General features: G+C 38.0%; 1 protein-coding gene and 1 long non-coding RNA gene across 6 annotated transcripts in view; both read right to left on the bottom strand.

Annotated features, from left to right (window-relative positions):
* WDR36 (WD repeat domain 36) overlaps window positions 1-2,680 on the bottom strand; it is a 38,803-nt gene extending 36,123 nt beyond the window's left edge. For 2 of the 5 annotated variants that reach the window (XM_058169311.1, XM_058169308.1), the window contains exons 1-2: window positions 2,425-2,534; window positions 811-838 (exon numbers count right to left, since the gene is read on the bottom strand). Coding sequence is in view for 1 of the 5 variants with exons in the window: in XM_058169307.1 (XP_058025290.1) it covers window positions 811-838; window positions 2,425-2,604 (208 nt within the window). In the remaining 4 variants the exon portion in view is untranslated. Of the gene's footprint in view, window positions 1-810; window positions 839-2,424 lie in introns of those variants that run through there. The other 3 variants (XM_058169307.1, XM_058169310.1, XM_058169309.1) reach the window with 3 other exon arrangements.
* A 5,648-nt stretch (window positions 2,681-8,328) lies between these two features.
* LOC131191368 (uncharacterized) lies at window positions 8,329-11,200 on the bottom strand. The gene is made up of 2 exons (XR_009153486.1): window positions 10,970-11,200; window positions 8,329-8,482 (listed from the first exon to the last, which is right to left on the bottom strand). It is a non-coding gene; the product is annotated as an uncharacterized LOC131191368 (long non-coding RNA).
* Between the last annotated feature and the right edge of the window lie 1,292 nt (window positions 11,201-12,492).

The following is a 12,492-nucleotide window of genomic DNA, read 5'->3' on the forward strand; positions in this document are numbered from 1 at the left end:
TGTCATTGCATAATTTTATCATTTTAATCATTAAATGTATATGCTACCCATCTTGCTATCCAACGTGACTTGTAAGATTGGCATTATAATATACTTCTAATCATACAATAGAATAATTATAAAGTCCCAAAATAACTCCAGAAAGCCTGCTAATTTTCCAGAACAATGTGGCAGGGACATGGTCAGTGATATATGGAAGGATCCACTTGGCTAGCAATGCCCATTTCATTAAGGATGGAATAAAGGATGGAATACATCTCAATCAACTAAGCATATACACAATACACATCATTTATGTCACATTAAAATTACAAACAAAAAATATTAACAGAGAAATGGCTGGTCAGATCCCAGCCTGAGCTCTGTCTACTTTCCAAATATTTTCTTATATATGCACAGATCCTGTTTTTGGACTGTGGTCTCCACAAAAATATCAAGGATCTGATCAAACATTAAAAACTTTACATAAATTTTATAAAATTCAATGCATGTTGCTATTATAGAGATTGTCCTGGGATTCAACAATACTGATATGCTATAATGTTGGTCATTAATATGTTTATATGATATTAAAGTAGCTATATTTTAAGGGGAAGTTATAATATAGAGATCATTAATAAAAATTACATAGTACAAAGATCAAGCTATTTAGAAAAAAAAATCCTAAAATTAGATTACAAAAACATTTCTTTTGTGTAACATTTTGTAGAGGTTCTTCAACATAGCAGTAATATTAAAAGCAACTTTCACTTTTTAGAGAGAAAATGTTTTACAGTGGCACATTAAGGCATATTTGTATTATATACTTACTAACAGCAACTATCCCCAACTTCTTCACCTGAAAAATTAAGACACTTTAATAATTTGATAGAAATAGCGAATATCTTGAAATTAAGAACTACTTTATAAAACATCACAATGTGCAAGTTTCTAATAATCTAAAACTATAGAAAGAATAAAAACAGAACACTGAAACATCTACATTTGGGGTGGGGAGTTGGCAATAAATCACACTGCAATTTGTGTTTTAATATTTGATATGCAATCTGTAAATGAGTTTATGCAATTGGATTACTGATTCTAGATGCTTTTTGTTTTTGTGGGACATTACTAATTTTGATTATGGCCCTCTCTTAATTTTTTGTTTCAAATTATGCATTAAATGGTAAATAAAGAAATTAATTTTGATCTGAGGACAAGAAACCTAAAGTTGCTTTTGGAATCTTAATTAAACTTTCATTGCAGAATATCATTAACACCCATTACAATTGCTTTCATTTCCAGAAATGTATTTCAAACTGGTTCTGGAGAATAAAAACCATGCCAAAAGATCTCTAAAATAAGGAAATTTGGATTACGGTTGCAATTACGGTTGCAATGTCCGAAGACAATCTGAATTTTCTGTCACTAAATGATGCAGTCATAAACTTTGATATCCTGTGACTACACTTGTTAGCAATGGCAATCCCAGAAGTCCTGATTGCTGTCCTAACCCAGAACTGCATGGGTTGTTAAGTGGGAACAGGCTCGAATCACAGGTGAATGGTATGCGGGTACAGTGCCATGAAGAAACTAGTGGATGCCACGAATGGGCACTACTGGCTACTCATTTTATGGTACAAAGCTTGGGCCCTGGCAAGTTGAAGTCAGGATATTATCCTCATGGGTGTCATGGAAATAAGCCACAGCTAGGATCTGTTGCAACAGCATTCCATGTGCCTTTGTTGTCTAATCATACTGGCCACATGACCACAGAGACGTCTTCGGACAGCTCTGGCTTTTTGGCTTTGAAACGGAGATGAGCACCGCCCTCTAGAGTCAGGAACGACTAGCACATATGTGCGAGAGGAACCTTTACCTTTAGGATCTGTTGGGTCTAAAGGCCTCTGAGCCTTTCAGGAGATTCATTAGCCAGGAAATGAAGTAAAAACACTCATGAGTTTATTTTTTCTGCTGTGCCTAGCAATATTAAATAAACAGTGATTCTTCTGATAAAAGGCTCCAGATTTATTAACCATCTGCATGATTGTTAATCAAAGCAGCCTGACCAACCCCACATTATCAGAACATCTAAATCCAGGAGGTGCTGTCATCTATGAGTCAAGGCAGTTACATATTCTTTCTTAGATGCAGGAGTGGTTCCTGCTTCATAAAAAAGACCATAAACTTATATAGACTTTTTTATCACTTTAAATGTACACTAATTGGCATACATTAAAATGAGATTTCGTTGCATACAGCTCTCCAAGGGTCACCACCTCCAACAAACACTACATAAACATGACAATACCCGCATATATCATATGACACATATATAACGGGACTACTCCTGGAAGGAAAATAAATGAGCAGAGCCAGAAGACACGACGGTGGTCAACGTGTGTGTGGCGGCTGAATCTACGCACAGGAGCAAACGCGACTCACGTTGTAAGTGTGGAAGCTCTTCCCCACCGCGGTGGCCAGGTAGAACTCGCGGTGGCGTCGGTGGTAGCGCAGCACGTGCGCCAGGTGATTGCACTGGAGGCCGAGCACGCGGAAGCCAGCAAAGAGCCCGCTGCCTCTGCTGGGCTCCTCCGACTCAGCAGCACCAGCAGCCGACATCATCCGACAAACCTCCCCAACCACGTTTTTTTCTTTTTCCTTTAAAAAAAAACACCTTATAGGGCTTCCGGAAATGCTCCTGACTACTTCCGGCGCGCTCTCTGCTAATTCCGTACGCTAAAGCGGCTCGCCTTCCTTCGCTGATTTGGTTCAGGGGCTCTCTAGTTCCGCTTGGTGTGTAGTCCGCCTCTTCCGAATGCTGGGAGCGCGCGTTTTTGCTTTTCTTTCTGCTTTGTAGGCACGCTCCTTTCATGTATTCTTTAAGGTGCTTTTATTCAGAATAAACGTGCAACCCGGTCTACGGATTACTGAGCAAACGCACGCTACAGTGTTTTTGTTTTTTGTTTTTAATTGCAATTATTAACCACGTTGGTATAGGAGCGATCATTAAAGAATTTTATGAAAATGAACTCCCCCAAATTCGATGTAAATCAGCCTTAAGTATTCATCTATCAGCAATAAAATTCCAAGTTGTAGTCAAATAATGTCTCGCTTAACTGTAGCCAGAGTGAGGCTATTGTGGTCACATGATGTCTCACTTAACTCCATCACTTAACGATGGCGTTGCTGGTCCCAATTGTCATTAAGTTAAGACTATTGTACCTATAGCTAGAACTATTCCCTAATGTAGTACACAAAAGCATGAAGTAATATACAGTTCCCACTTTCTGCTTCTCAATTTTGATGCACAGAATGTTTAACAGAATCACAACCTTGGATTCAATGGCAACTGGGACTAGGACTGCTGTCGCTAAGCGATGCAATTATAAACTGTGATGTCACGTGACTACATCACTTAGCCATGACAGTCCTGGAGGTCCAGGTTGCCATCGTAACCCCAAGAGTTACCCCAATCTCATCGTTCCCATCACCCATCTCCTTCCACTTATGACCGTATGACTGTAACTTTGTTGCTTGTATCCTTACGATTTATATTGATATTGCTTCTGGATTGCTTATTTGTACCCTGACTATCATTAAGTGTTGTACTTTATGATTCTTGATGAACGTATCTTTTCTTTTATGTACACTGAGAGCGTATACACCAAAACAAATTCCTTGTGTGTCCAATCCCACTTGGCCAATAAGAAAATTCTATTCTATTCTATTCTATTCTATTCTATTCTATTCTATTCTATTCTATTCTATTCTATTCTATTCTATGAGGTGAAAGTCATTAAAGGGGAAACAGTGGAAGACCAAGGTAAGGAGTGTGTGTGTGATGGTGTGTGTGTGTGCTGCAGGAAGGTGGAGGAGGCTTAGTGCAGGTAGCCCACAAGTTGGTGGCCAGAGGAGGTGAGTGTTGAGGCATAGTGCAAATATAGAAATGTGACAATGTATAAATGGTGTGGCAGGGCATAAGCACAGAAAGACTGGGGTGGATAGCACAGTGCAAGGCAGAGAAGCCATGGGATATGTGTGTGTGTGTGTGTGTAGCACAGTGAGAGATGGATGCAGGAAGACTGCAGGAACTTATTAGAGCAACTTGTGACCTTCTCTGCTGGTTTCCCCATTGGCTTTGCTTGAGTGAAGCTGGGGAGCAAGGAAGTCACAAATGGTGATTAGGTGTTTTACCAGAACTGAAATATATTCACCATGCATTTTTTTCTTATGCCAAACTTATTTGTACTTTGCTATCTTTGGGGGTAAGAAATATTACAATACAATACTTAAAGGGACTGAGAAAAGCAATATGACAGGTGTGGATTCAGTACAGGGGTGGATTCCACTTACTTTTACTACTGGTTCACAATGGAAAGCTTCTGCACATGCGCAGATCACCCATGATGATGTTGGGGCCGGGGGAGGAGCCTCCCACCTGTGTTCTATAGAACCGGACTGAACCAGGAGCAACCCACCACTGATTCAGTACTATCAATATGCTAATGATAAATGTAAAGGTTTCTTCTGTTCAGTTGTGTCTGACTCTAAGGAGTGGCGCTCATCTCCGTTCTTAGCTGAAGAAGCCGACATTGTCCGAAGACATTTCTGTAGTCGTGTGGCCAGCATGACTATACACCAAGGCACATGGAACACTGATACCTTCCCATCGAAGTGGTACTTATTTATTCACATTTGCATGTTTTCAAACTATTAAGTGGTCAGGAAATGGGTCAAGGATGGGAGCTCACCTTGTCACGTGGCGTTCAGGTCTCAAACCAGGGCTGTCAACTTCTAGCTGACACTCTCAGAATTTGTAACCACTGAGCCATTATTCCCATGCTAATGATACTCAATCTTATTTATTCATTATTCATTTAGTTATTCATCGTATTTGTATAGTTGCCCATCTCACAGAAAAGTGATTCCCTAGAGCAATCAAAAACAATAAAATCACAATTTTCTAGCTTAATAAGCCTTTTCAATTGTCACATTAGGAAACAACCACAGATTAAGTAATGAGATTTCATAAATAGAAATTACATTATCATCAAACTTGGTTGGATTTTATGATCTGTATTTAATAGTAATAGATAATAACCTGATATATTTCTTGTATGTGATAAATTTTCACATGTATGCTATCTGACTTTTTATCTACATGGTAATTTTTTTTTTGTATTTTCTATTGTATGTATGTAGGAATTATGTCAGTGCAGCTACCTGATATTATAAAAGAAAAAAATAACCAAACTAACAAAAAATTCTGGCATTAGGCACCCTCCCTCAAACAATAAAAAAAAAAATACAGTTCATTTCACAAATTGCCTCATGTCCTGCTGGATTACAATGAATGTAAGCGCCAGCACATAAATACATATTACTCTTCTAGCACTATAATAAGAGATTGGTTCATAACAGGGATTGGAGTAAGTCTGTGTCTGCTGCTCTAATAAATTTTGAGCATATTGTTTTGTTTAATATCCTTAATCTCCTTAAAGTTATTTTAATGACATATGAATATCTCACTCTAATTCCTTTCAGCCTATTTTAATGTTCAAATTGCACCAGAAAAAGTATACATTGCAAAACAATGAAGTTAGGTTTGTCTGTAAAAGAAAACAATGGCTGCTTAATGAAAACATCTCTATTTTCTTCTGTTATCTCATCCCTTTTTTTAACTTAATATTTCTTATTTCTTTTAGTGCTTACATAACTTTGCTTACTACAAAAGGAATATTGTGATATATAGATAGATAGATATATGTATTGTTATTTTGTGAAATTCATATTTATAACTATTAACTAGACTTTAAGAAATGCTTTTATTAGGAAGCTGAATTGCAGTAAATGAAACTGTGATTATAAAAAGCCTCTGTAAAGAACTCCTGAAGGATCTCTTTAAATGGAATGATCAGCTAAACAGTAAATGCAGTTCAATTTAACTAATATATAGACAGTCTTCAATTTCTCCCCATAATCACATGATTGCATTTTGGGTATTTGGTAACTAGCTCCCTTTTACGATTGTTTGCAGCATCCCATGGTCATGTGACCATGATTTCCAAATTTTTCTGCCTGTTTCCATTATTTACTTTTGGTTTTCTGCAAAAATGCCTATTGAGAAAAATTGATTTACTTAATTACCTTGTCATTTGCTTTGTGACTGTGGCATTAGCTTAATGGCCATTGAAAAAAATGTCAAAAATCAGATCTTGTCACATGATACCTCAATTTTCAACCACAATGACTTACAATAGTAATCTGGACTCAATTACAATTTACAGTAGTAAAGCGAGGACTCATATGATATCCATATAGCACAGATCAGGAGTGAAATCTAAAAATTTCCCCTACCAGTTCTATGGGTGTGGCTTAATTGGTGGGCGTGGCTTGGTGGTCAGGTGGCTGGGTGGGCATGGCCAATAACAATAAATAATAAAAATAATAAACAAAGTACACAAAACAATAAGAGGTACAAAAACCAACTTTCACACTTTACACACACACACACACACAACACAACTGACACACACACACACACACACACACACACACACACACACACAAAATGCCACATACAGCTTTGTGAGATTTTATGTGTTTGTGTAGTTAGAGTGAAACACTACAGAAACACATCAAATCTCAGAAAGCTGCACAAATATTTTATTGTTTTATTTAATTTATATTTTTAGATAAAAGCAGCTAAATTTAAATCTTCCTTAACTTTAAATTGCTATGTATTTTTTTTCCAAAAAACCCCCAATTAACTATTTTTTTAAATCTCCCCCCCAAAAAAACCCTCCAGTTACTTACCCAATTCAAGAGACAAGGCAGGCAGATTGAGTTGCTCACCATGAGATGGATTGCAGGCAGGCGGATTGAGTTGCAGAAGATGAAGCAAGGCGAGCCCGAAAGAAGCAGCAAGCTGCCAAATAGGCAAATGGGGACCAGGTGATTGGGTGGGCATGGGTGGGGGGGGGAGGGATTTTTGCTACCGGTTCTCCAAACTACCCGCCCCTATCGCTACTGGATCACCCGATCCGGTCCGAACTGGGAACATTTCACCCCTGGCACCGATCCTTATATGGGCTCTGAGCAGTATTTTTAGTGCATGTGACAAACAGTATTACTTAATCTCTATTCTTGAATTATTCACAATGTATATTGGAAAATAAGAAAAGTCCAACTGCATCAAACTGTGGACCAGCTAATTAGTGGGCTGAGTGTTCTGGACCATGCTAAATCCAACGTATTTTTTTTTATTTGCATTTATATCCCGCCCTTCTCCTAAGACTCAGGGCGGCTTACACTATGTTAGCAATAGCCTTCATTCTATTTGTATATTGCCAACTTATTGCCCCCCCAACAATCTGGGTCCTCATTTTACCTACCTTATAAAGGATGGAAGGCTGAGTCAACCTTGGGCCTGGTGGGACTAGAACGTGCAGTAATTGCAGGCAGCTGCTGTTAATAACAGACTGCATTAACAGTCTGAGCCACAGAGGATGGAATCTGAGCAAGCTAATATGACATGACTACATTCAATAACAACAAATTCTGTTGTTTAAGAATAACAGAAAGAAAGAAGAATTTTCTTCTACTGATCTGGAACTTTCTGCATTTAATTTTAATCGACAGTCCCAAGTTCTACACTTATGCAGAAGGGAGAGAAAACCTGTCTACATTGTCCATACTAGGCATGTTCTTGCAACTCTCCATAGTATCTTTCCTTACCCACCTTTCCTCTAAATGTAAAAAAAGAGAGAGACCAAATTGCTGTACAGGTTGTCCTCAACTTATCATCACAATTGAGATCAAAATTTTGGTCACTAAATGATGTGATTATTAAGCAAGTCATTGTATGAATGGACCCAGTGAGTTAGAAAACTTTTACCACAATAGTTCAGCAGATCACATGATTAATAAGTGAATCATGAGTTTGCAAAGCAAATCCGGCTTCCCCCATTGACTTTGCTTGTCAGAAGCCAGCTGGGAAAGTTGCAAATTATGATTGTGTGGCTACAAGACACTGCAACCAGTCTTAAATGTGAGCCAAGTGTCCAAATTATGATCATGTGGGTGGTGCGATATAAGCCACTTTTTCCAATGCCACCATAATCTTGAACCCTCGTTAAACTAATAGTTGTATGTCTAGGAGGCTGCGTCAGGGGTTTGTCTGGGCTGTGCAACACCATGAATAAGCCAGCAGACTCTAAATTATACAGCAGGTAATTAAAGTATTTATTGTGTTAGATGATTTTAGGACATACATGTATGTTTAAATGTTCATACAAAATAAATTAATATCATGAAAAATAAACTTTGTAAAAAAATATAAACCTGTTTAAACATGGTTCAGTAAAGATTTATTTCCAATTAAGTTTTTCTATCTTGCTTCATAGCTGTACCACATTTCTCTGAGTTCCAGAAGTAAATAATTACTATGCCTTGGTGTCCGGTTACATTTTGTCCATCCATGATTCTGAGATCCATTGGCCTATGAGTCAGAAATCACATATTTTAAGTATTATTTGCAAGATAATAATAATATTAATAATAATAATAATAATAATAATATTTTAATTTGTATACCGCCCTTCTCCCGAAGGACTCAGCGTGGTGCACAGCCAGAATAAAATACAAAAAGAACAATACATATAATATTAAGAACAACCCCTTAAAAAACTTATTCAATTGGCCAAAAATTTAAAATACAATAACACCCTATAAAATTTACAAAAAATTAAAACCCATAAAAGCAAATTTGAAATTTTAAAATCAAGCCAGTTACATGAATCACTAAAATAAGTCCTGTGTTTTCAAAAACTACCTGTTCACTGAAAGCTGCTTTGTCTTCATTCCATTAACAATTATTAACACAATTGTGTTATGAAATTGATCCATCAGTTTAGATCTGAAAATTTAATATTTTGCCAGTTAGGTGAACCTTAGATGCTTCTGTTCTTGAATCCATGTAACTTTTCTTACAATTTTATTAAATATCAGTTGAGCTTGACTGTGGATAGCAATAGCACTTAAGACTTATATACTGATTCATAGTGCTTTACAGCCCTCTCTAAGCCATTTACAGAGTCAGCATATTGCCCCTAACAATCTGGGTCCTCATTTGATCGACCTCAGAAGGATGGAAGGCTGGGTTAACCTTGAGCTGGTGAGAATTGAACTGCTGGCAGTCGGCAGAATTAGCCTGCAATACTGCATTCTAACTACTGCCCACCACGACTCTTGATTTAATGGCCATCCATTTTGGTCTAGTGCCAGGAGTGGATCATTAATTTTCCCAAGGGGCCACATAAAAAATTGGGACTGTTGTGGAGGGTCAAACTAACAGGGCTGTGAAAGTGCATAGGCATGCACGAACATACATAAGTAAATTGAAAACAATAGCAATCACCTTCAAAATAAAAGCAATGCAGTTACATTGCATGCATGGTGTACACTTTATATTTAATTTTTAATTTCAGATTGATGTCACATGGACTGGACAGTGACAACCAAAGGATCATATGTGGCCCATAAAATGCCCAGGTCTGGTCTAGTGGTTAAAGCACCAGGCTAGAAAGTGTGAGACCATGTGTTCAAATCAGTGGTGGATTTCAAAACCTTTTACTACTAGTTCTGTGAGTGTGGTGGCATGTCTTGGTGGGCGTGGGAGGGGTAGGTTACTGCAAAATCCCCATTCCCTCCCAATCAGCTGGGACTTGGGAGGTAGAGAATAGATGGGGGCAGGCCAGTCAGAATTTTTACTACCGGTTCTCCAAACTACTCAAAATTTTTGCTACCGGTTCTCCAGAACTGGTCAGAACCTGCTGAAACCCACCTCTGGTTCAAATCCTGCCTTAGGCATGAAAGGCAGCTGGGTAACTTTGGACCCAGTCATTCCCTCTAAGCTTAACCCACCTCACAGGGTTATTGTGGGGAAAATAAGTGTGTGTTGGATATGTTTTCTGCCTTGAGTTATTTGTAAAAAAAATACAGGATACAAATAAATTCATACAGCCTTCTTGGCAATAGAAAGAAGTCATTTGCTTTTTGTGAGAGATTTTTAAAACTTTCCTTTCTAACCTACAAGTCTGAAATTCTAGGGAGGGGGAGCTGTTCCCAACTAAGTACCAACCAGGCTTGACCTAACAAAATAAGCCAGACCCCAAACCAAGTAAGCCAGATGCTGCCAATTTAAGTATATTTTAAATTTTCTCCTGTGGTCTTTCATGTGGATTATCTGCATTAAGAAAACCTCTAAATTCTCTAATCAACACTACACATTAACTGCATATATTGGTAGAAACACGATAAGCACTTGGTTGCTATACATGCCGATTCTTCGAAGCTGCCTATAAACCACACCACCACTGTCTGTCACGCAGGACAAAACCTTTACATCTCTGATATAAAATGCCCAAGCCGAATTCTGCAATGCTAACCAGAGCCTTTTCTCTCCTGCTTGGCTTCACACTTAAGGCATTTTTACACCTTGACCCTAAGCATTATTTGCTAGTCAGTGAGCCCTATTCTTCCACAGGCAACAAAGGCGAGCATCAGAACATTGTTAAGATTCAAACCTATATACTTTCTCCCCCCCCCACCCCCATCCTCAAAGCAAGCATGCAGAGGATGGCGCAGCCTTCTCCCCGCCCTGGGAAAGCCACTGCATTTGCGGACTCATTTAGATAGTAAACTTTATCTTGAACGGATTCAGCTTTGAAATCTGCGGATAAAGTTCTTTTTTTCCTTACCCCAAGTATTCCTTTCTGGTAGGGAGATCAGGGCTTGTAGATCAGACTATGTCGCAACTACGCGACAATCGCTGTAACAAGTAGTTTCAGCCTTCTACTCATCGGAAGGGCGGTTCCCTGGCTCATAAGCATTATTTGGAACATCGTAATCTTGCTTCACCCGGATTTTTTGACCCCCCCCCAACTCCCCCTCGTCTCTTTGACAGTCCGGTTTGTTTGTTTTTTACCTCGGAGTTGCCGTGGCAGTAATTTCTCAGGAGGGCATTGGTGAAATTCCGGATTTTCGATGCAGAGAAGTTGGCTTCGGTGAAGTGGTAGATGCAACCCAATAACACAGCTTGAGACTTTCCGGGAAAGAAGAAGAAAAGAGGACGAAGTTTGAAAAGGATCGCTAAACCAAGGCATCCCTGCAGGCTATTGGCTGAGGACTGGCTGCTCGTCTTCCCCACCCGTGCAGTCTCCTCCAATGGGCGCCCAATCTCATCAGCGTATCAGAGGTGCGACACAGCATTTGAAAAAAGGTGGAGTTAAAAGCTTTCAGTGAAGCGGCTTTAACTGTACGAAGGTGCAATGCTCCACGTGAATTCACTCCCTAGTTAGCTCCAGGTAAGCTTTAGGATCCTGCCAATTATGTAGAGCACCAAGGAAAAGAAATCTATGGATTAATGCGGGATAAAGAAGCTCCGAACTTCCCCGTCATCGCACTCTCCTTCCTTGGAAAATGTTTTACTTTTTATTTTTAAATAAGAAATTTCCTTTTATAATTTTAATTTGCTTTGAGCGTTTTAGGAATTGGGCTATGTGAAAACGTTTTAGGTACTGTTAGTAGCCAATGGGGTTAGGACAACCTGTAACCTATTTTTCTTCCTAATATTATCTACTTAAAAGGAAGAATCACAGTGGTTTACAAATATATTTTATAATATCAACCGTGTTAACTCTCAAGACACTTTTTTCTGCTATGTATTCTAAATACCGGTAGTCTGTAATTTGTGTGAGTTTGTGTGTACCAGTGTAGTCACAGAAAAAAGTGACAATAAAGATTATCTAACATACAATTTATAATGTTTAGAAGGCTGCAAAAACAAGTAAACATGCAACAATAGATTTGTGTTGTGGCTAGTTAGTTCCTTAAGCATTTTAAAATTGTTTTTTCCAAGTAACATAAAATCTTACCTCCACTGTACAACAGTTCTTAACGCTTTTTTTAATATTTGCCTAGAGAGGAAGAATAAAGTAATGAGCGATATACATACACTTTTAAGCAAGAGAGCTAAGTATTGATAGGAAAAAGTTACTAGGCACATAATTATACACCAAAATATTCAGGGATCCTGTCTATTTAAGCCATAACGAATTTTATAATATGTTCTAAACAATTGTGAACAATAGTTTAAGTGAAACGAAAGTATTACTAATCATTTAATAAGATTGTTTCTGCAATATGTATGTCTAAAAACGGTTTTCTAGATCTAATTCTCCTCTTTCTCTTGGAAAATACATACAGATTTATATATGGATTTAAGTATGCTGTGCATAGACTAATTTATAATTGAAGCCCAAAGAATAGAATTATGATTCAGTTAAAATCGCATGTAAGAGAGTGGAATAAAACAAACCTTGGTCAAGTCCTTTGCAATAATGTTCTAAAAGAAATTAAAGAAGAAATTAATTTGTTTGGTTAACATTTTTTTTGAGAAATTGTCAGTAAAAACTGCTTGGAATTCTTTACTCGCAAAAGTTCTTGTAG

This window comes from Ahaetulla prasina, chromosome 2 (assembly GCF_028640845.1).
Source record: "Ahaetulla prasina isolate Xishuangbanna chromosome 2, ASM2864084v1, whole genome shotgun sequence".
NCBI lineage: Eukaryota > Metazoa > Chordata > Lepidosauria > Squamata > Colubridae > Ahaetulla > Ahaetulla prasina.